This window comes from Cherax quadricarinatus, chromosome 62 (assembly GCF_038502225.1).
Source record: "Cherax quadricarinatus isolate ZL_2023a chromosome 62, ASM3850222v1, whole genome shotgun sequence".
Taxonomy (NCBI): Eukaryota; Metazoa; Arthropoda; class Malacostraca; order Decapoda; family Parastacidae; genus Cherax; species Cherax quadricarinatus.
In genome coordinates this window covers 10,100,387-10,123,823 of record NC_091353.1, presented here as the reverse complement: position 1 = coordinate 10,123,823, position 23,437 = coordinate 10,100,387, and the positions used below count along the sequence as shown (strand labels likewise).

The 23,437-nt window shown below is 38.8% G+C and overlaps 2 protein-coding genes across 5 annotated transcripts in view; both read right to left on the bottom strand.

The window, feature by feature from the left end:
• Crag (DENN domain-containing protein Crag) overlaps positions 1-23,437 on the bottom strand; it is a 201,919-nt gene that overhangs the window by 49,068 nt on the left and 129,414 nt on the right. For 2 of the 4 annotated variants that reach the window (XM_070098409.1, XM_070098411.1), the window contains 2 exons: positions 8,578-9,702; positions 6,006-6,134 (listed from right to left, as the gene is read on the bottom strand). In XM_070098409.1, coding sequence (XP_069954510.1) covers positions 6,006-6,134; positions 8,578-9,702 — 1,254 coding nt within the window. The remainder of the gene's footprint in view (positions 1-6,005; positions 6,135-8,577; positions 9,703-23,437) is intronic. The other 2 variants (XM_070098410.1, XM_070098412.1) reach the window with 2 other exon arrangements.
• LOC138854546 (zinc finger protein 853-like) overlaps positions 11,046-23,437 on the bottom strand; it is a 55,127-nt gene continuing 42,735 nt past the window's right edge. Inside the window, exon 2 of the mRNA XM_070098425.1 lies at positions 11,046-12,631. Coding sequence (XP_069954526.1) covers positions 11,537-11,932 — 396 coding nt within the window. The 5' untranslated portion in view covers positions 11,933-12,631 and the 3' untranslated portion in view covers positions 11,046-11,536. The remainder of the gene's footprint in view (positions 12,632-23,437) is intronic.

The window sequence follows — 23,437 nt, the reverse complement described above, 5'->3', positions numbered from 1 at the left end:
AAATTTCGTACTTTTTGTTTTATTACCTTCACAAAAAGATTCTCTACGATTTCATAAGAAAAAATAACAAATTTTTTTTTTTAAATTCTTGGACACTGGTGCGTGACTCCAGATTTGGGCCTTGGACCCTGAAAGGGTTAAAAAAAAAAAAAAAAAATTCTTATGAAATGATAGAGAATCTTTTCCTGATTGTAATGACACCAAAAAAACGAAATTTGATGGAAAACTGATGGAATTATGCTCTTGCGAAGTTAGCGACCTCGACGCTGTTTACAAATCGGCGATTTTGCCCACTTTGAGCCCTATTTTCGGCTAATTCCATTGTTCCAGTCGCCCAAACTCATAGCTATTTCTTTAGAACTCCATTTGTTCTATCGATTGAGTACAAGAAACTGCCCATTTACCGATTTCAACTACCTAATAATGTGGTCAGAAATTTGCAATTTGGCCAATTTCACGAAAACTAAAAAATATGACAATTTCAAAATAAGGTCCAGAATGAACAATGCAGACATTCCTGGCTCTAAAATAACATTTTCTTTGTTCATCAGTCATGTCTCCAGGCCCCTCTGATATTACTGTTGCTTTCTATTTTGAATTTTTATTCTATCAAAAAATAGAAGACTTACTATTATGCAGACTACTGCAATACTGTAATAATTGTATAAATAACATCAACCCATTCATGACTGCATATTAGAATGGCTAGTTGGACATTTATTGGACAATGACATCATTTGTTTACTTTTGAACATTGGCAAAAATCAAACATTTCCCCTACTTTGAGCTCCATTTCCAGGTTCTTTTTATAGTAAAATCAATCAAAATCACCTCTATTTCTATAATATGTTTTCCATTCTATCAAATGAGACCAAGAAAACGAGAATACAACCTTAAATACTATACGAAAATAGACCACAAAGTCGGCATTTTAATTAAAAAAAAACGGTCAGAGTTTTTTTTTTCTCATTATGCACTGCGTGCTCCAGGATTTTTTTTTATATGGTGCACACTGACCACACAGACCCATTCTCTCACATGTGGGCCTCCCAGCTTTCTCCTGCTTGATTTGAAGCCGCTAGAATTTATGAGTATATATACGTCAAACACGGTACCTCGTAAGACGTATATATATGGCCGCGACAGTCAAAGGGTTAACACCCCACCTTCAGAGTGCTGGCACTGTACTTCTCATCTCCAGGAATCAAGTCTGGCCTGCTGGACTTGATGAAACACATCTTAGTATTTTTTTTTTAACCCTTTCAGGGTCGAGAGGCCCTCTCCTAAACTTGTTCTCAGGGTCGAAAATTTTTCGGGAAAAAAAAAACAAGCAAAATTATTTTTTCTTAGGAAAAGATAGAGAACCTTTTCCCGATCATGACACCAAAAGTATGAAATTTGATGAAAAACATACGGAATTATGCTCTCAAGAAGTTAGCGGTCTCGACGATGTTGATGCATAGGCGATTTCACCCACTTTGAGCCCTATTTTCAGCCAATTACAGTGTACTAGTTGACAAAAGTCATAACTATTTTGCTAGAACTCCATTCTTTCTATCGAATGAGTACAAGAAAGCACCCATTTACCGATTTTAACTATCCAATAAAGTGGTCATAAATTAGCAAAAATTCACACAAATTTCAAAAGATGCCAATTTCCAAATAGGGTCCAGAATAAACAAGACAGACATTCCTGGCACTAAAATAACATTTCCTCTGTTTATTAGTCACGTCCCCAGGCCCCTCTTACATTTCTTTTGCTTTCCACTTTGAATTTTTATTCTCAGAAAAAAATAGAAGATTTACTGTTATGCAGACTACTGCATTAGTGTAGAAATGGTATAAATATTATCAGCGCACTTGTGGAAGAATATTAGACTCGCCAGTTGACGTGTATTGGACGCATAGCATGATTTGTTTACTTTTGAACTTTGGTAAAAATCGAACATTTCTGCTACTTTGAGCTCAATTTCAAGGTACTTTCCATTGTAAAACCAGTCAAAATCATCTCAATTTCTGTAATATGTCTTCCATTCCATAAAATGAGACCAGGAAAACTAGAATACAACCGTAAATACCATACGAAAATACAGTGCAAAGTCGCTGTTTTAAACCAAAAACACGGTCAAAGTTTTTTTTTTTCTCATTACACACTGTGTGCTGCAGGACTTTTTTTTATACTGTGCACACTGACCACATAGACCAATTCTTTCATATGTAGGCCTACCAGCTTTCTCTCGCTAGATTTGAAGGAGCTAGAATTTACGCTTACTAGTATGTCAATAACCCTGGTGCGTAAACCATACTAGAATGTCAGAACCCTTGAAAGGGTTAAGGAACAGACAGGATTAACATAAGATTTACATGAGCTAATCCTATACTTGGACATGTTAAATCTCATGTTAGACCTCACATATTAGGCCTCTCACGTTAGACCTTACATGTTAAGATTTCACATGTTAGACCCTGGGTTCAAATCCCACTAATCCATTGAAAAACTACAATCAGCAATTACAATCTAACCTAAACAATCTCTTAGTGTGCCTTCTTAACCCTTAAACTGTCCAAACGTAGATCTACATTCACGTGCATAGCGCTTCAACCTCTATTTTCCCCATTTGAGAGCATGTAAAAAAACATAGATCTACGTTCGGAGCTCCCGCACGTGAACGTAGATCTACATTTGGACAGTTTAAGGGTTAAGATGCAGGAGAAAAAGGTGAACTACGATATTAATCCGTTCCTGAGAGCTCATCGTATGACGAAATTATCGTAAGGCGAATTAATTTTCCCCATAAGAAATAATGGAAATCAAATTAATCCGTGCAAGACACCCAAAAGTATGAAAAAAAAAAATTTTACCACATGAAATATTAATTTTAATACACACAAACTGAAGAAGACATACACAGTTAATACTCTACTAAGAATAGAATACATGACACTTACCTTTATTGAAGATCTGGTGATTGATAGGATGGGAGGAGGGGAGAGTGTGGAAGTTGTTATTGTTTAGAAGGGGAATCCCCTTCCATTAGGACTTGAGGTATCAAGTCCTTTTCTGGGGTTACTTCCCTTCTTCTTTTAATGCCACTAGAACCAGCTTGAGAGTCACTGGACCTCTGTCGCACAACATATCTGTCCATAGAGCTCTGTACCTCTCGTTATTTTAAGATTTGTCTAAAGTGGTTCACAACATTGTCATTGTAATAGTCACCAGCATGGCTTGCAATAGCTGTGTGAGGGTGATTTTCATCCATAAAGGTTTGCACTTCAACCCACTTTGCACACATTTCCTTAATCTCTTTTTTCAATTCCATACTAATTCTCACCCTTTTTACCACAGGGATGGCACTAGAAGCTTCCTTGGGGTCCATGGTGACTTATTTTGCAGTTACAAGCACTAAAAACACTGGGATAATGTGAAATGTACCGAATGTATGCATAGATGCGACCGAACTGGCTGGCTTGTAAACACTGGTGATGAGGCCACACGTGGGACGCGTGCTGGACAAATCACATAAGGCGAGTTTTTTAGCATGAGGCGAGGCAAAATTTTTGCTTTAAAATGTATCGTATGGTGGATTTAACGTAACGCGATGCCATCGTAAGGCGGGGGTCCACTGTATATTGTGATTGTCCATTCTAAGAAGAGCTATACAGTGAACCCCCGCCTTACGATGGCATCGCGTTACATTAAATCCGCCATACGATACATTTGAACGTAAAAATTTTGCCTCGTCTCACGCTAAAAACCTCGCCTCACGCGATTCGTCTGGGATGCGTCCCACGCATGGCCTCAGCGCCAGTGTTTACAAGCCTGCCAGTGCGGTCGCATCTACGCATACATTTGGTACATTTCACATTATCCCAGTGTTTATAGTGCTTGTAACTGCAAAACAAGTCACCATGGATCCCAAGAAAGCTTCTAGTGCCATCCCTGTGGTAAAAAGGGCAAGAATTAGCATGGAATTGAAAAAAGAGATTAAGGATATGTGTGCAAAGTGGGTTGAAGTGCAAACCTTTATGGATGAAAATCACCCTCACACAGCTATTGCAAGCCGTGCTGGTGACTATTACAATGACAATGTTGTGAACCACTTTAGACAAATCTTAAAGGAACGAGAGGTACAGAGCTCTATGGACAGATATGTTGTGCGACAGAGGTCCAGTGACTCTCAAGCTGGTTCTAGTGGCATTAAAAGAAGACGGGAAGTAACCCCAGAAAAGGACTTGATACCTCAAGTCCTAATGGAAGGGGATTCCCCTTCTAAACAATAACAACTTCCACACTCTCCCCTCCTCCCATCCCATCAGTCATCACCAGATCTTCAATAAAGATAAGTGTCATGTATTCTATTCTTAGTAGAGTATTAACTGTGCATGTCTTCTTCAGTTTGTGTGTATTAAAATTAATATTTTATGTAGTAAATTTTTTTTTCATACTTTTGGGTGTCTTGCATGGATTAATTTGATTTACATTATTTCTTATGGGGAAAATTAATTCGCCTTATGATAATTTCGGCATACGATGAGCTCTCAGGAACGGATTAATATCATAAGGCGGGGGTCCACTGTATTGTGACTGTTCATTCTAAGGTAAACTATAGTGTGACTGTTCATTCTAAAGTAAACTATATTGGGACTGTTCATTCTAAGGTGAACTATATTGTGACTGTTCATTCTAAGATAAACTATATTGGGACTGTTCATTCTAAAGTAAACTATACTGTGACTGTTCATTCTAAGGTAAACTATACTGGGACTGTTCATTCTAAGATAAACTATATTGGGACTGTTCATTCTAAGGTGAACTATATTGTGACTGTTCATTCTAAGATAAACTATATTGGGACTGTTCATTCTAAAGTAAACTATATTGGGACTGTTCATTCTAAGGTGAACTATATTGGGACTGTTCATTTTAAGGTGAACTATATTGGGACTGTTCATTCTAAAGTAAACTATATTGGGACTGTTCATTCTAAGGTAAACTATATTGTGAATGTTCATTCTAAAGTAAACTATATTGGGACTGTTCATTCTAAGGTGAACTATAGTGTGGCAACACTTCACTCTAAGGAGACTTTTTGTTAAGTCATGGGAAAAACCTTACCAAATACTTGAGAACTTTCCCATCTTTTACTTACTCATTCTCATTCTCTCTCTCTCTCTCTCATCATGTGCTTTTCCAACCAACATTCTCAATGCTTTACAAGTACAGTGGCACCTCGAGCTTTGAACAGCTCCCAACTCGAACAACTATGTAAGCGTATTTTTGTAAGTGCTTTTGTAAGTGTATTTTTGGGGATCTGAAAAGGACTAATCTAATATACATTATTCCTTATGGGAACACATTCGTTCAGTATCAGCACTTGATCAGCCTTCTGGAATGAATTAGATTCATAACTCGAGGTACCACTGTATGTTGTTTCCCCTCATCCTCGAAGACATCTCCTCCCCTCATCCTCGAAGACATCTCCTCCCCTCATCCTCGAAGACATCTCCTCCCCTCATCCTCGAAGACATTTCCTCCCCTCATCCTCAAAGACGTTGCTTCACCTTATCCCCACCATAAGATTTATGCTTTTTATTTGATCAATTCTATCCAACATTACTTATAATATTCACCGTATTGCTCCGGCACGTTTGCCTCTGTCATACAAGATAAAGATAACTGATTATCTGGCCCCCATGGAAAAGGAGGCTGTGAGGATGTTGCAGTTCAGAGGGCCATATGAAGTATAATATTGGTACAGTTCTGGCAGGACAGTGATTAAATGTTTTGGGGGGAGGGGGGTGCCACCCTACCTTGGTGGGAGACAGTTGGTGTGTTGTTAAAAAGAAAATAAACAATCCCTATATAAATGCTGCATTAGAAGCATGACAGTGCATGCCAAGCAGCTAATACAGCTCATTTCAAAATATAAAAAATAAAAAAAGCTGTCTAGTCCTTGTGAAATGTGGCGACTGTCTGTCCATTCATGGCACGGGTGTCAACTTACCTGTAGTAGCCCAGATCGGCCATGGCCGGGTCGATGTACTGTGTTCGCAGCTGCTCTATTTGCTTAGAGGCTTGCCGTAGACCCACCGAGGCCATGTTGGAAGCCAGGCCCAGACGACTGCTACTGTTACTGCAACACCACATGCTGTACTTATGACTACCACAACACTGACTACAATTACACTGTGTTAGCCTCACCGTTACAGCCTCTAAAACCACATGATTCACACTAATGGCTACAATACTCACTGTTACATAGGCTATCTTCACTTTATATCAAGCAAACTTCTCTGAATTATTGCTATAGTTATTAAAATAAAAAATTAATTGAGAGACTGCTGTAGTTTTAATATATGAAAAATTTACAATTTGGAGGGCCATAATTCATAGAGATCATGTAACATTTGGGAAATGGGAGATAATCATGGAAATTTTAAAGAAGATCCATTATAGTCACTGAAATATAGTGCACAATGCTCAATAATAACCCACACAGAGACAGAAACTCAGAAGATTAATTGATCTGTATATTTTGACCTCCTCCTGGGATCCTCTTCAGCAGATGAAGAGGATCCCAGAAGGGGATCGAAATATATATACAGATCAAGCAATCTCCTGAATTACTGTCTCCATATGGGTTAATACTGAGCACTCACAAGTGTTCATTACACTTTATTCATAGTACATAATATTTAATATAAACACATTATATATACATACAAACTGCTTAGAAAATTGTAAGTCAATTAATCAATATTTTTAAGAGCCTGTTCCCTAGGTCCAGAGCAGCAAAAATCTACATTACTGTCCAGTTTCATGTATTGTGAGTCGTCTGGGCTTTCAGTCATATTCTCTGAATTATCATTCATGGGAAAGTGCTAAGCCTGCAGGGATCATACAACATCTGAGGAACGAGAGGTATCAAGTTTTATCTGAGAAAGGGAGGGAAGCTTCAATGCCTTGACTCAAGAGCACTTCAGCATCAAGGTACCTCCCCCTAAAGTGTTATGATGGTGACTATAGTGTCCCTATCTTTACCAGCATCAAGGTACCTCCCCCTAAAGTGTTAGAATGGTGACTACAGTGTCCTTATTTTCACCACCATCAAGATACCTCCCCTTAAGTGTTAGAATGGTGACTACAGCATCCCTATTTTCACCACCATTAAGGTACCTCCCCCTATAGTGTTACAATGTTGACAATGGTGCCCCACTAGATATACAGAGCTTCTATCAGAGCAAGTATCCTGGACACATGTTATGTGATGATAGCCATGTGTCTATACTAGGCTGTATCCAAGTGGCACGGGCTAATGAAACATGCATCGGTGAGGCACTAAAACAATATCTATAAGCATATTATGTGCTTCAAATAATACAAAATACAACTAAATACTTATACAGCAAACACAGAAAACTAATAACAAAATAATAATAATTCAAGATGAATTGAATACTTTAAATTCAAAATAAAACAGAGAAACTAGTGATTAATAAAGTTAAAATAATCTTTTCTATATCAAGATATACAAACAGCAATAATAACCACTATCTTTTATCTTTATTAAGAGGAGTCATGACTTGACTGTTGCAACAAACATATAATGCATCACACAGCATATTACAGAGCATATACAGAATATCCTGAGCAAGTCCAAGACGCAAGCATGTAGCTAGCTCCAACTATGAAGAAAATGATTTAGGAAATTCTGTGCTATGCCGCTATTATTATGTATTAATACTAAAAGTCAAGAATCTCTCCATGCTTTCAAGCGTCACTTGAAAGCATATCTCTTTCTGGAGATTATGAGTATGTTGATGACACTCTCACTCTCGAATATAAACAACTGTTGTTGTTGTATTTACAGCTGGGAGTGTGACTGCTTGTGAATTTCTTGTAAGAACAGTGATCGAGAATAACACTCATTCTTATTATTATATTTATGAAGGAAGTGCTAAAACTATTTGGGGTCATACAGCACCTGGGGAATGGGAGATAATATGGTATGATCCAAGGAAGGGGAGGGAACCTCAGTAACCTGAATAGAGTTTTCCATCAATATTGAGACAGTTCCCTTCTCAGGTACGCCCTTCAGTGCTATCGAATCCTCACTACTATATGTCAGTTAGTCTTTATAGCATAATTTACTGTTACTGTTAAAATTAATGAAATCTGTAAATGCTAATGTTAAATGTACTTTTACATAATGAGTAATGATGTAAATCAAGGATAATATAACAAACTCTGTCATCCATAACATGAAATGTTTTTAAGGGTGACTCAAAATAATAAATGTCTAACATAAATGCTATGACTCTTATGGTTTCTTCCAAAAATCTAACACTTACATTATTAATATTATTGTCTTGACCCATTTTCTGAGTCTTCAGATTTATCAGATATAAAATGCTGGCAATAAGCAATGAATTCCTAAATAATTTCTGGTAAACAATGTTTGTGAGTGATTAAGGTACTTTGGTGAAGAAGTGCTAGAGATCCGTTAGTTCATACACCATTCCAGGAAGAGGAAATTAATAGAGGTTAAAAATCATTGCAGTTAAGAAACTTGTTACCTGAAGGAGAGCTTAAGGGATGGCCAAGTGGGCGTAGAAGCCATCAAAGCCATGTGGGCAGGGTCATCAAATGCTGCACGCTCTGAGGAACGTGCACGGTTTGGGTGAGATGTGTTGGTGTGAGTTGGACTAGGTGAGGGAGAGAGTGTCCAGAGCGAGTTAGATGATCGTTGTACACCACGCTGTTTCATGGTCTCCTGGCCACTACGGCCGGTGAATGTGGCGCTGCGTGAAACTCGACGCGACAACCTACGTGGAGGGACACTGCATCCAGAGTTGGTTAAAGACGTCTCTAATTCGTCACTCGTGGCACTCTGCTTTGGAGGGGTGTCATGAGTACTGGACAGAGACTGAGAGACCTGAGAGGCAGCCACACTAGTGGGAGACGGTGGTGTATCATCACTCGTCTGAGAAACCCTAAATGCACCAAGAGGATCATTTTCAGTGACAGGAGTACGCTTGGGACTAGATGGCATGGGAAGAGAGTTGGAAGACTTGGCAATATTAATATTAGGAGATCTTGGAGGGATCAGCAGTGTTTGTGGTTCCTTAGCTGCTAAACAATTACTCTTAACATTTGTGCTGTCTAAATTACTGGCTTCCGGGGGCTCCGGTGTTTTCTCCTCACTGCTTCTATCTGCACTACTCTTACTCTCACTACTATTACTGACAGAACCTTCCCTTATGCCATCAATATAATCTGCAACACCCTGTTCTAAATTGACAGAGTCTTTACTGCTGGACCGGCTCACACTGCCACTTCTTTTCCAGAATCCTCGCAGTTTTTCGTCGGCAGTGTCCACGCTCCGCTTAAACAGACTAGATAACCTTTCTGGAGTATTTCGAGAAAAGAATCCCTGCACAAGACCAGTCTTAGGCCCAGCCTCCTCTTCAGAGATGTCACTGAGACTATCATTACTGCGAGACAGAGGGTCAGAACCCCCCCCATCATCACGGGAGGAAGAATCTCGCTCCGACGAAGTAATGGAAGCTGCATTTGTTTTGTTTTGCGCAGTGTCACTGCCAGCTTTAAACTGGCCAACTTGAGCCAGTGGCTCTATCTCAACCTTGGTCAGACGCAGAAGGTTGGTAATGATCTTAGCATCGCTGCCGTAGCTCTCAGATCTGAGGGGGAAGGTAGAGGTGACTTCTAGCTGGTGTGTTAACAAACCCAACACTCACACAAGATCTCACGCCTAGATATATATACTTGCCATCTAAGCTTAGATGAAGCTACAGCTTGGAAATTATAAAAACAAAAGAGTCTGATTAATTTTATGCTTCCAAAATTGAAATATTTAAAACAATTATAAGCAAGCCATGTACATTTTTGCCACTGTCAAACAAGCTTCAGTTTGGCGACACTCTCCTGAAGACCATTCTACATGAAACAAACCATGGAACGGGTGGGATCTGAGCCCATGGCGAGTCGTAAAATTCCAGCTGACCAGTGCGTAAGCCACTCAGCCAGTTGGATGAATCTTACTGTAGCCAGCTGGCCCAGTAGCTTACATAGTGGCCTGGAGTTTTACCACCCACTTACCATGGGTTCTAACCCCACCTGAACAGTGGTTTGAATGCAATCGTGTTAATTACGATTTCGTGACACATGAAATAAAGTTTACTCTGATTGAAGACTAAGATAACTGGCACTTACAGTCTCTCTTCCAATGGGATTACTTCATGTGAATTTTTCAATACACTCAACATTTATTTATCAATATTTCTTGAAAGAGCACATTGGGTGGCTGACACTTTATGAAGAGGAAATAAATATACTAGTCACACCTTACAAAATAAATGAGGAAATGGCATTTTCAAACCTAGAAAACACCTGACACACACAGGGGTGCTGACTTACAAACACCTGCGTTACAATGATGCATGATTAAGAACGTGCAAAAGACACTTTTGAATAAATAATGTTTTGAATGCCGATCTGTTATGAACATGTGTGAACACAATCATCATTTGCATCATCGTTTTCTAAAGGACAACAATTTCAAGGTTGATAAATTAGAAACATGTGCAACACTTGGGTATCTCTATTGAAGACACCCAAGTGCTTCACATGTGACTATTTTATCAACTTGGTTCTCTGGACCATGTATCTAGTTTCAAGGTTATAAACAATTTATTTGTAACTTGAAATACCGAGAATGCAACTTGTTCATAAGTTAGGATCCCTGTATACCATGTAGAGTATTTGTTAAATATTAATTTACTAAATACACATGTACTGTCTTCAATTTTTTACCACCAACCTATAAAACACTTTTTTTTTGTGGATACAAACTGATGTTTAAACTGATATTTTTGGTTATGGAACTGTGCAAAAATGGTATTAACATTATTAACATGATGATGGGAAGTTTACTGTACATCTGCATCTTTAGAGCTATGTAAGCCTATGGTGTGCTGGCACCAACAGCCTGGCTGAAGTATGGCATGGTCAACAGGTGGTCAAGATTCATACAGCACAAGAAGACTATTATTAGCATAATGTTTCATCTACACGAGGGTTTATCAAGTACAGTGGACCCCCGCATAACGGACGCCTTGCATAGCGGACAATCCGCATAGCGGACGCTTTGATCGCTAAAATTTTGCCCCGCATAGCGCCCAAAAACCCGCTCAGCGGCCTTCGTCCGAGACGCGTCCAATGTGCGGCCTGAGCCACGCTCACATGTTCCGCGGGTGGCATTGTTTACCAGCCAGCCTCCGCGGTAACATCCAAGCATACAATCGGAACATTTTGTATTATTACAGTGTTTTTGGTGATTTTTTTCTGGAAAATAAGTGACCATGGGCCCCAAGAAAGCTTCTAGTGCCAACCCTACAGCAATAAGGGTGAGAATTACTATGGAGATGAAGAAAAAGATCATTGATAAGTATGAAAGTGGAGTGCGTGTCTCCGAGCTGGCCAGGTTGTATAATAAACCCCAATCAACCATCGCTACTATTGGTGGTACAGCTGCTGCTGCTGCTGTATCACCGTCAGCTGCTGCTGCACTGTCAGCTGCTGCTGCTGTACCACCGTCAGCTGCTCCTGCTGCTGTAGTACCGTCTGCTGCTGCTGTAGCATCATCTGCTGCTGCTGTAGCATCGTCTGCTGCTGCTGTAGCATCGTCTGTTGCTGCTGTAGCATCGTCTGTTGCTGCTGTACCACCGTCAGCTGCTGCTGCTGCTGTAGCATCGTCTGCTGTTGCTGCTGCTGTAGCATCGTCTGCTGCTGCTGTAACATCGTCAGTTGCTGCTGTAGCATCGTCTGCTGCTGCTGTAGCATCGTCTGTTGCTGCTGTAGCATCGTCTGCTGCTGCTGCTGCTGTAGCATCGTCTGCTGCTGCTGTAACATCGTCAGCTGCTGCTGCTGCTGCTGTAGCACCGTTGTTGGTGTGGCTTATTGAGAATACCAAGAAACAATTAACCCCAGAGGATTTGCCACCCAGGATAGCCCAAAAAAGTCAGTGTCATCGAAGACTGTCTAACTTATTTCCATTGGGGTCCTTAATCTTGTCTCCCAGGATGCAACCCACACCAGTCGACTAACACCCAGGTGAACAGGGAAAATGCCTGGAACTAGTGCTCATATTGGTGAATTTAGAGCCAGCAAAGGTTGGTTTGAGAGATTTAAGAATCGTAGTGACATACACAGTGTGATAAGGCCTGTTCTGGAAGAAAATACCAAACAGGACCTACAGTACTCAGGAGGAAAAGGCACTCCCAGGACACAGTGTCTCATCAGTCATTGCTGCATCTTCAATAAAGGTAAGTGTCATTTATTCTTCATTTAGTAGAGTAGTACATGCACAATATATATTGTGCATGTACTACTCTACTATTGTGCATGTATCCTTCTCTTTGTGTGTGGGAAAATGTATATTTCATGTGGTAAAAATTTTTTTTTCAAACTTTTGGGTGTCTTGCACGGATTAATTTGATTTCCATTATTTCTTATGGGGAAAATTCATTCACATAGCGAACATTTCGCATAACAGCCAGCCCTCTTGCACGGATTAAGGTCGCTATGCGGGGGTCCACTGTACAGACATACCTTGTTAACACAGTGTTCACTTTACGGTGCTTTTCATTTATATTTCTGTTTATTATTTTCAGCATTTCCATTGCTCTTAAGGTAGTTTTTGGTAATTTTCAACTTTTATTTATTTTTTAAGCCTAGTGCTATTGTGCACTTAATAAATGATAGTATAAGCATGTTTTTAAGCATTTATATGCACTGGCAAGTGAAAAAAAAGGCAATGGTCAGGAAGCTAACTTGTTGTATTAGTGAGATATGCCTGCACTTTATAAGAGCCTCATGAAGGTGAAACGTTAAAAAAGTAAAGGTCTCTTTTGCTTTTTGCTATGCAGGTGCTCCTTGACTTACGATGGTTCAACTTACAATATTTCAACTTTACGATGGTGCAAAAGCAATTATGTACTGTATTTCGCGGCTTATTAGATGCATTTTTTCTCCATAAAATGACTCCAAAAAAAAACACCCTGCATCCTATAAACTGAAGGTCAGTGAGAGGAGCTATAAGTTTGGGGTGTGGGGTGGGCTGTAGCTCTCCCAGTTACGTCTGACGCCAAGCCATTGAAACTAAAACAAGTTTTATAAGCTGCGTCTTGTAAGCTGGGAAACATTGTAGTACTTTGGAGGAAACTTATGATAATTACCCAGCATGAAGGCAGCAAGTCTGTAACTTATATTTATTTATTTATTTTTCAATGCTGGTATTTAGTTACAGTAATTATTTGTTTATTTACTTATCCAGTGACAATAGTTACTTGTCTTAGCATATATTCGTATTCGACTTACTACATTTTTGACTTACGATGGGTTTGTCGGAACGTAACCCCAGCATAAGTGGAGGAGCACCAGTGTGTCTCCCCCAGCAAGAACTTGCTTCACTGGGCTCTCAAGAGGGAAGTGTTGTTCTCAGGTCAGCTATGAGGGAAGAACCCTATAAACCTGGTCACAGTCAGGTCAGGCTGCAAGGGAAGAACCCTATAAGCCTGGTCCCAGTCAGGTCAGGCTGCAAGAGAAGAACCCTATAAGCCTGGTCCCAGTCAGGTCAGGCTGCAAGGGAAGAACCCTATAAGCCTGGTCCCAGTCAGGTCAGGCTGCAAGGGAAGAACCCTATAAACCTGGTCACAGTCAGGTCAGGCTGTGAGGGAAGAACCCTATAAACCTGGTCAGTCAGGTCAGGCTGTGAGGGAAGAACCCTATAAACCTGGTCAGTCAGGTCAGGCTGTGAGGGAAGAACCCTATAAACCTGGTCACAGTCAGGTCAGGCTGTGAGGGAAGAACCCTATAAACCTGGTCACAGTCACATCACAGATACAGTTCATCCTCCATATAACATACTAATAGGGGTGAGTGTCTAAGTGATTCACAAAATTACACTAACAGGATTGCTATGGGTTCAAGACTCACCCACTCTACGATTTCCAGTGTCCAATGTTTGTTAAATCAGAATAATGTTAAAAAGTACTCAAGTACTCTACAGTACAGCCTCTCTTCACTTAGTTACATACTCATTTACCGACGACTCAGATTTACGACAATTTATTGCAATATACAGTATACTACTACATAAACATTTAAAATTATACTAAAAATGTTTTAAATGGTGCAAAGGTAACATTAAAACAATATCATAGATGGCTGACACAAACTCACTACCATTATAGTATGCTCCTTGCTTAGCGGCGAATTTGTTTACCGACATGGTTTTAGGAACGGAACTCCGTCACTAAGTGAGGAGAGGCTGTACATGTAATACTATACACACAACTTACAGATGTACTGCAGTGAACACTGAATTTAAAAGTATAATATACAGTGGAATTTACTCATTGTTTTAAAAGTGAATTATATAAGGGTTTACTGTATTATCACATTTCTTGGAGTGATGGTCATTTAACACACAGGCTACAGTAAGCTACATCAAACATTGTATCATTATGATATTCCAGCAACTTTTTTTTTATATCTATAATGTGCTTTGAATAGGTACAGCATATATAAAAATACTTAAAACGAATTAGCATTCCACGCTCGCCGAAAATTCATAATAAACGAATGCAACCGTTCAGTAGAGAAAACAAGCAGTGTACCCACTGATCTGGCAGCTATGCAACTGCCAGTTGCTCTACCTCAACCCCACTGTGGTGCAGTGGTAGAGCGACGACTTGGCAGTCTCAGGACTGTTACATCACGTTTGAACCTTAATCACTCTCCTGAAATATTCCACATACTGAAATGTTTTTATAGGCATACCATGCTTTAAGGAGCTTTGCTTTAGAGTGCTTTGCTAATACAGAGCTTTTCAATTATACTCAATTATATTTAATTATATTCAATTATATTTCAATTATATTCATTGTTCTTAAAATGGTTTTTGATGGTGATGAACATTTAATTTATTATTTTTACTTTTGAATCCTGTTATAGGCCTAGTGCTATTGTGCATGTAATAAATGATAGTGTAAACATGTTTTTAGGCTTTTGTATGCACTGGCAAGTGAATAAAAGGCTGTGAATCTTTTTAAGGCAATCTCTGCTTTACGGCAGCAGTCTGACTAATAGGGGGAGTGTCTGAGTGTCCAGTAAATCAGAATGACTAATAGGGGGATTGTCTGACTGTCCAGTAAATAAAAATGATAAAAATAGCAAAAATGTCTGTAAATACTGATGTAGTAGTACATAAATACCCGCATGTACACAACCCAATACTTGCAGTTTTTTTTCAGCAGTCAAATTTTCAGATATCATGTCAGTCCCATGCTCACAAATATGACAAATACTTTATTCTCAACACCATGCCAATGCTGAAGAGTCAGTACAATGCAGAAAGATGACAAGAAATCCTGACATGCTTCTGTTACCTCTACTGCTTCTTCCACCTTCAGTAAAATGCAACTTGTAGTCGATTAGTTTTGGGTCATCTGTAAATGGTAATTAGTCCCTCAGCTGAGGGACTGATTACCACTTTCTTTGTATACAATTCTACAGTCTTCACACTGTGCCTTTGAATCTGCATCAATAAAGCCAATGGATGGCAAAATGTTTACAAATAAAGATACCCAGATGTTGTACATGTGTCTAATTCTTTATCTTGTCAGTGTTGTATACCATTCAAGTACAAATTTCATTTACCTTGGCAAGATTTTTTTTATATCTCAAATAATGTTCTTCAATTTTCAGCAATATTATGCAACTGTCATAATAAATACTGTAGAGCAATACTCACTACTGTAACATCTTCACTTATCATAATACTGTACAGGTGCTCCTCAACTTACAGTGGTACAACTTATGGTGGTTTGACTTATGGTGGTTCGACTTATGGTGGTTCAAGTTATGGTGGCTCGACTTGCGGTAGCTCAACTTATGGTGGCTCGACTTACGGTGGCTTGACTTACGGTGCCTTGACTTTAAGATGGCTCGACTTACGATGGTTTGATTTACAATGGTTTGACTTATGATGGCTTGATTTTACGATGGTGCAAAAGCAATTACATTATTTATGAAACTAAAGATAATTACCCAGCATGAAGGAGGCAGGTCCATAACTTATATTTATTTTTTACTTTTCAATACTGGTATTTAGTTAGTTACAGTACAGCCTCTCCTCACTTAACAACGGAGTTCTGTTCCTAAGACCATGTCGTTAAACGAATTCATCACTAAATGAGGAAAATACTATAATGGTAGTGAGTTTGTGTCAACCATTTTTGATATTGTTTTAATGTCACCTTTGCACCATTATAACATTTCTGGTATATTTTTAAATGTTTATACAATAGTGTACTGTATATTGAAATAACCAGAACAGAGGAAATCAGCTCTAATATACATTTAGGTATGAATACTGGTCAGAGAGCCCGTCGCAAGTCCAAGGTGTCGGTAAACAAGTACAGTGGACCCCCGCATAACGATTACCTCCGAATGCGACCAATTATGTAAGTGTATTTATGTAAGTGCGTTTGTACGTGTATGTTTGGGGGTCTGAAATGGACTAATCTACTTCACAATATTTCTTATGGGAACAAATTTGGTCAGTACTGGCACCTGAACATACTTCTGGAGTGAAAAAATATCGTTAACCGGGGGTCCACTGTACATCGCTAAGTGAGGAGAGGCTGTAATTATTTCTTTATTTACTTTTTCAGTGAGAGTAGTTATTTATTTACTTATCATATCATATTCACATATTCATGTTCACAGTTCCATTACCAACCATTAGCTTACAGTGATTGTGTGTGAGTGAGGTGAAAGTGTTAAATGATGAGAGTATTTTCTTTTTGAGGATTTTCTATTTTTTGGGGGGATTTTCTTTCTTTTTAGGTCACCCTGCCTTGGTGGGAGAAGGCCGACATGTTAATAAAAAAAAATCACATTCGACTTACAATATTTTCAACTTACAATGAGTGCATTGAAATGTAACCCCATCGTAGGTCAATGAGCATCTTAGTATTCAGCTTCACAACAGAACAAAAATTCTTGCAATTTACAAAGAGAAAAATATTTAACAAATATGTAAAAGAACCATACAAAACATTATGGATTTTAAACATAACACACTGAGAAAATTGAAAAATACAAATATACAACAAATAAACATTGAAAATAGAGATACAGAGATATAATAAACATGGGTCAGTGGTGGATGATGATGTGGTATACTGATGATAAACATTGAAGATGGAGACACTGGAGAACAAGCTTTTCTCAAGTCCACTTTTATCAAGTTTTTGTGACTTTATCAAGTCACAATCAAGCTCTATGGTGAGCAAAGTTGACCCAATAAAAGCTTGCTCTCTAACTTGTGTCTTCTTCACTGACGAATGGTAAAAACTTCTGTTTACACCACAAGGAGAATATCAAACAAGAGATAAATGGAGTACCAGATACAGTAATGTTTATTTCACCTTCACACTGAGACTCTCTTCAGTCACTCTGCTGAAGAGTATTAGTATACTCCTGTGGGCTATTTGTGTATTATTCCAGTCACAGTATTGTATATCACGGTATATGTATATCAATCCTACAGCACCTGGCCAATGATAAGTAATAAGACTTGATCTAAGGAAGGGAAAGATATCATTTCCTTGGACCAAGAGCCACTTAATAAAGACAACCCAACCCCCCTCATGCAGGAGTGAGTTGGAAAGCAGCTCAATGTCAGGCAGAAATATACACAGTCCTCCTTTTACCTTCCATTTTATTTTCTTCACCCAATAAACCATTGATATAATGGACTAATATGGGGAATTGTCCGAGTGTCCTGTTAATTAGAAATACTATTATGGGGGTTGTCTGAGTGTCCAATAAATCAGAATGACTAATAGGGGGGTACTGTCTGAGTGTCCAGTGAGGTAGAATGTTAAAAAAATAGGAAAAAAGCCTGTAAATACCAATATAGTAGGTAACTATTGTGTAAATGTTGAACAGCTAATACAGATGCCCCTCAAATTATATTTCAACTTTACGATGGTTCAAAACCAATTACTTAGGAGAAGAAACTTAAGATAATTACTTATTCAATGACAGTAGTTATTTATTTATTTATTTATTTAGCAAATCATTCAAGTACTACCGTCCTGCCAGATGACTGTGAAACAAAAACCTGTAACTGTTTTGCATGATGGTAGGATTGCTGGTTTCTTTTTCTGTCTCATAAACACGCTAAGATAACAGGGATATCTTGCTTCTCCTACTTACACTTTGGTCACACTTCACAGACACGCACATGCATATATATATATATACATACATCTAGGTTTTTCTCTTTTTTCTAAATAGCTCTTGTTCTTCTTTATTTCTTCTATTGTCCATGGGGAAGTGGAAAAGAATCTTTCCTCCGTAAGCCATGCGTGTCGTATGAGGCGACTAAAATGCCGGGAGCAATGGGCTAGTAACCCCTTCTCCTGTAGACATTTACTAAAAAAAGAGAAGAAGAAAAACTTTATAAAACTGGGATGCTTAAATGTGCGTGGATGTAGTGCGGATGACAAAAAACAGATGATTGCTGATGTTATGAATGAAAAGAAGTTGGATGTCCTGGCCCTAAGCGAAACAAAGCTGAAGGGGGTAGGAGAGTTTCAGTGGGAGGAAATAAATGGGATTAAATCTGGAGTATCTGAGAGAGTTAGAGCAAAGGAAGGGGTAGCAGTAATGTTAAATGATCAGTTATGGAAGGAGAAAAGAGAATATGAATGTGTAAATTCAAGAATTATGTGGATTAAAGTAAAGGTTGGATGCGAGAAGTGGGTCATAATAAGCGTGTATGCACCTGGAGAAGAGAGGAATGCAGAGGAGAGAGAGAGAGATTTTGGGAGATGTTAAGTGAATGTATAGGAGCCTTTGAACCAAGTGAGAGAGTAATTGTGGTAGGGGACCTGAATGCTAAAGTAGGAGAAACTTTTAGAGAGGGTGTGGTAGGTAAGTTTGGGGTGCCAGGTGTAAATGATAATGGGAGCCCTTTGATTGAACTTTGTATAGAAAGGGGTTTAGTTATAGGTAATACATATTTTAAGAAAAAGAGGATAAATAAGTATACAAGATATGATGTAGGACGAAATGACAGTAGTTTGTTGGATTATGTATTGGTAGATAAAAGACTGTTGAGTAGACTTCAGGATGTACATGTTTATAGAGGGGCCACAGATATATCAGATCACTTTCTAGTTGTAGCTACACTGAGAGTAAAAGGTAGATGGGATACAAGGAGAATAGAAGCATCAGGGAAGAGAGAGGTGAAGGTTTATAAACTAAAAGAGGAGGCAGTTAGGGTAAGATATAAACAGCTATTGGAGGATAGATGGGCTACTGAGAGCATAGGCAATGGGGTCGAAGAGGTATGGGGTAGGTTTAAAAATGTAGTGTTAGAGTGTTCAGCAGAAGTTTGTGGTTACAGGAAAGTGGGTGCAGGAGGGAAGAAGAGCGATTGGTGGAATGATGATGTAAAGAGAGTAGTAAGGGAGAAAAAGTTAGCATATGAGAAGTTTTTACAAAGTAGAAGTGATGCAAGGAGGGAAGAGTATATGGAGAAAAAGAGAGAGGTTAAGAGAGTGGTGAAGCAATGTAAAAAGAGAGCAAATGAGAGAGTGGGTGAGATGTTATCAACAAATTTTGTTGAAAATAAGTTAAAGTTTTGGAGTGAGATTAACAAGTTAAGAAAGCCTAGAGAACAAATGGATTTGTCAGTTAAAAATAGGAGAGGAGAGTTATTAAATGGAGAGTTAGAGGTATTGGGAAGATGGAGGGAATATTTTGAGGAATTGTTAAATGTTGATGAAGATAGGGAAGCTGTGATTTCGTGTATAGGGCAAGGAGGAATAACATCTTGTAGGAGTGAGGAAGAGCCAGTTGTGAGTGTGGGGGAAGTTCGTGAAGCAGTAGGTAAAATGAAAGGGGGTAAGGCAGCCGGGATTGATGGGATAAAGATAGAAATGTTAAAAGCAGGTGGGGATATAGTTTTGGAGTGGTTGGTGCAATTATTTAATAAATGTATGGAAGAGGGTAAGGTACCTAGGGATTGGCAGAGAGCATGCATAGTTCCTTTGTATAAAGGCAAAGGGGATAAAAGAGAGTGCAAAAATTATAGGGGGATAAGTCTGTTGAGTATACCTAGTAAAGTGTATGGTAGAGTTATAATTGAAAGAATTAAGAGTAAGATGGAGAATAGGATAGCAGATGAACAAGGAGGCTTTAGGAAAGGTAGAGGGTGTGTGGACCAGGTGTTTACAGTGAAACATATAAGTGAACAGTATTTAGATAAGGCTAAAGAGGTCTTTGTGGCATTCATGGATTTGGAAAAGGCATATGACAGGGTGGATAGGGGGGCAATGTGGCAGATGTTGCAAGTGTATGGTGTAGGAGGTAGGTTACTGAAAGCAGTGAAGAGTTTTTACGAGGATAGTGAGGCTCAAGTTAGAGTATGTAGGAAAGAGGGAAATTTTTTCCCAGTAAAAGTAGGCCTTAAACAAGGATGTGTGATGTCACCGTGGTTGTTTAATATATTTATAGATGGGGTTGTAAGAGAAGTAAATGTGAGGGTCTTGGCAAGAGGCGTGGAGTTAAAAGATAAAGAATCACACACAGGGTGGGAGTTGTCACAGCTGCTCTTTGCTGATGACACTGTGCTCTTGGGAGATTCTGAAGAGAAGTTGCAGAGATTGGTGGATGAATTTGGTAGGGTGTGCAAAAGAAGAAAATTAAAGGTGAATACAGGAAAGAGTAAGGTTATGAGGATAAAAAGATTAGGTGATGAAAGATTGGATATCAGATTGGAGGGAGAGAGTATGGAGGAGGTGAACGTATTCAGATATTTGGGAGTGGACGTGTCAGCGGATGGGTCTATGAAAGATGAGGTGAATCATAGAATTGATGAGGGAAAAAGAGTGAGTGGTGCACTTAGGAGTCTGTGGAGACAAAGAACTTTGTCCTTGGAGGCAAAGAGGGGAATGTATGAGAGTATAGTTTTACCAACGCTCTTATATGGGTGTGAAGCGTGGGTGATGAATGTTGCAGCGAGGAGAAGGCTGGAGGCAGTGGAGATGTCATGTCTGAGGGCAATGTGTGGTGTGAATATAATGCAGAGAATTCGTAGTTTGGAAGTTAGGAGGAGGTGCGGGATTACCAAAACTGTTGTCCAGAGGGCTGAGGAAGGGTTGTTGAGGTGGTTCGGACATGTAGAGAGAATGGAGCGAAACAGAATGACTTCAAGAGTGTATCAGTCTGTAGTGGAAGGAAGGCGGGGTAGGGGTCGGCCTAGGAAAGGTTGGAGGGAGGGGGTAAAGGAGGTTTTGTGTGCGAGGGGCTTAGACTTCCAGCAGGCATGCATGAGCGTGTTTGATAGGAGTGAATGGAGACAAATGGTTTTTAATACTTGACGTGCTGTTGGAGTGTGAGCAAAGTAACATTTATGAAGGGATTCAGGGAAACCGGCAGGCCGGACTTGAGTCCTGGAGATGGGAAGTACAGTGCCTGCACTCTGAAGGAGGGGTGTTAATGTTGCAGTTTAAAAACTGTAGTGTAAAGCACCCTTCTGGCAAGACAGTGATGGAGTGAATGATGGTGAAAGTTTTTCTTTTTCGGGCCACCCTGCCTTGGTGGGAATCGGCCAGTGTGATAATAATAATAATAATTCATATTTGACTGATTATATTTTCAACTTACAATGGGCTCATCGGAATGTAACCTCATTGTAAACTGAGGAGTACCTGTACCTACTTATATGGCAGGTTAGGTTCCAGGCTACTACTGGAAAGCAGAACGCCATTTTCTCCACTTATAAATGCATATAAATGCCAGATAACAAGTTTACACTAACATATATTAAGTTAGCAATAGAACTAGGCATTAAAAAGTAAAATACACACACAGTACACTCATTATTTACCTCAAAATATTTGTAATCTTAATGTAGGGCAAAAGGTGAGTAGTATTTACTATAAGAAATTAGGTGTGGTAGCCCTCCTGGCCACCCCCACCCACACATAATATACTATGACGATGCTTAAAGCTCCATAGAGTGATAAAATGCATATACAGTACACTCATTACTCACCTTAAAATATTTGTAGTCTTAATGTAGGGTGAAAGGTGAAATGTATTTATTTGTAGAAAGTGGTGTGGTAGGTAGGGTAGTGTAGGGAAGCCTGCCTGGCCACCCCACCCACTATGTAAACAAACAGATGATGCATCTGGTTATGGTTCATAAACATTCATACAAACACTTTACATTGTGTGCAAGTTGTCTCCACAGTGGTACAGTAGAATAAATAAAGACCAACACTTCCATTCTCATGTATTTTTTAGAAAGAATGATGCTCTGACAAGTTATTATTATTATTATTATTATTATTATTATTATTATTATTATTATTATTATTATTATCATTACAAATTATTATGGCAAATTATTATTATTACAAGTTATTATTATTACAAGTTATTATTACTGCAAGTTATTATTATTATAATCATAATAAAGAAGCACTAAACCCACAAGGATTGTGAATTGCTATATATAGAGTGAAGGCATACGAAAGGAATATTTATCTATGGTTATCCCCCAGTGTTTGACTAGAGAAAATGTAATTCTTCCAACACTCCTACAGAGTCGCTTTGTAAACAAATCTCATATTTATGTCAATTTTTACTATGTGGGTGTATGTATAATGTTTATATGCTATGTAACATGTTTCTTACATAATTTTTAAGAAAATATCATAGATGGATTAACGAAAATGTCTATATTAACGTAAAATAAGACATTTAATGTGCCCAAGAGAGATTATTATTACGTAGTGCGTATTACTATGGCATCATGAGTAGAGAGACTCTTAGTGATTTTAATGTGTACCTACATGCCAGCACAGTGTGTAAGTACGTATACGTATTTAGGTACAGGTACACATAAGCATAATTATCAAGTACATATAAAATACGCAATAACTTTAAAACACTTGAAATTTTGGAAAGTTTCCAGACATAACAGATGTGCTTACGGAGAATGTAAAAAAATTGGGTGGGGCGTGCCGTATTTGAAAGACCGCTTGCTGTATAGCAAATTTTGATCATAATTTGAAATTGCCATATTAGTGGAATGCCGTAAGGCAAAACGCCGTAAAATGGGGCCCTACTGTACTTATAAATTGCAGATATAGCGCTATATTAAATCTACCACAGTAAATATTGAAAATATCGGAGTTATAAGTACAATTTACCCAGTGGATATTTGTCTTGTTCTTTTCAAAAGTCTACTATACTGAGCTCCATTATATCAAGGATTTAGTGTACTTTGAGCTGTTTTAAAAACATTCAGTGGTTTGACCTAAAAAT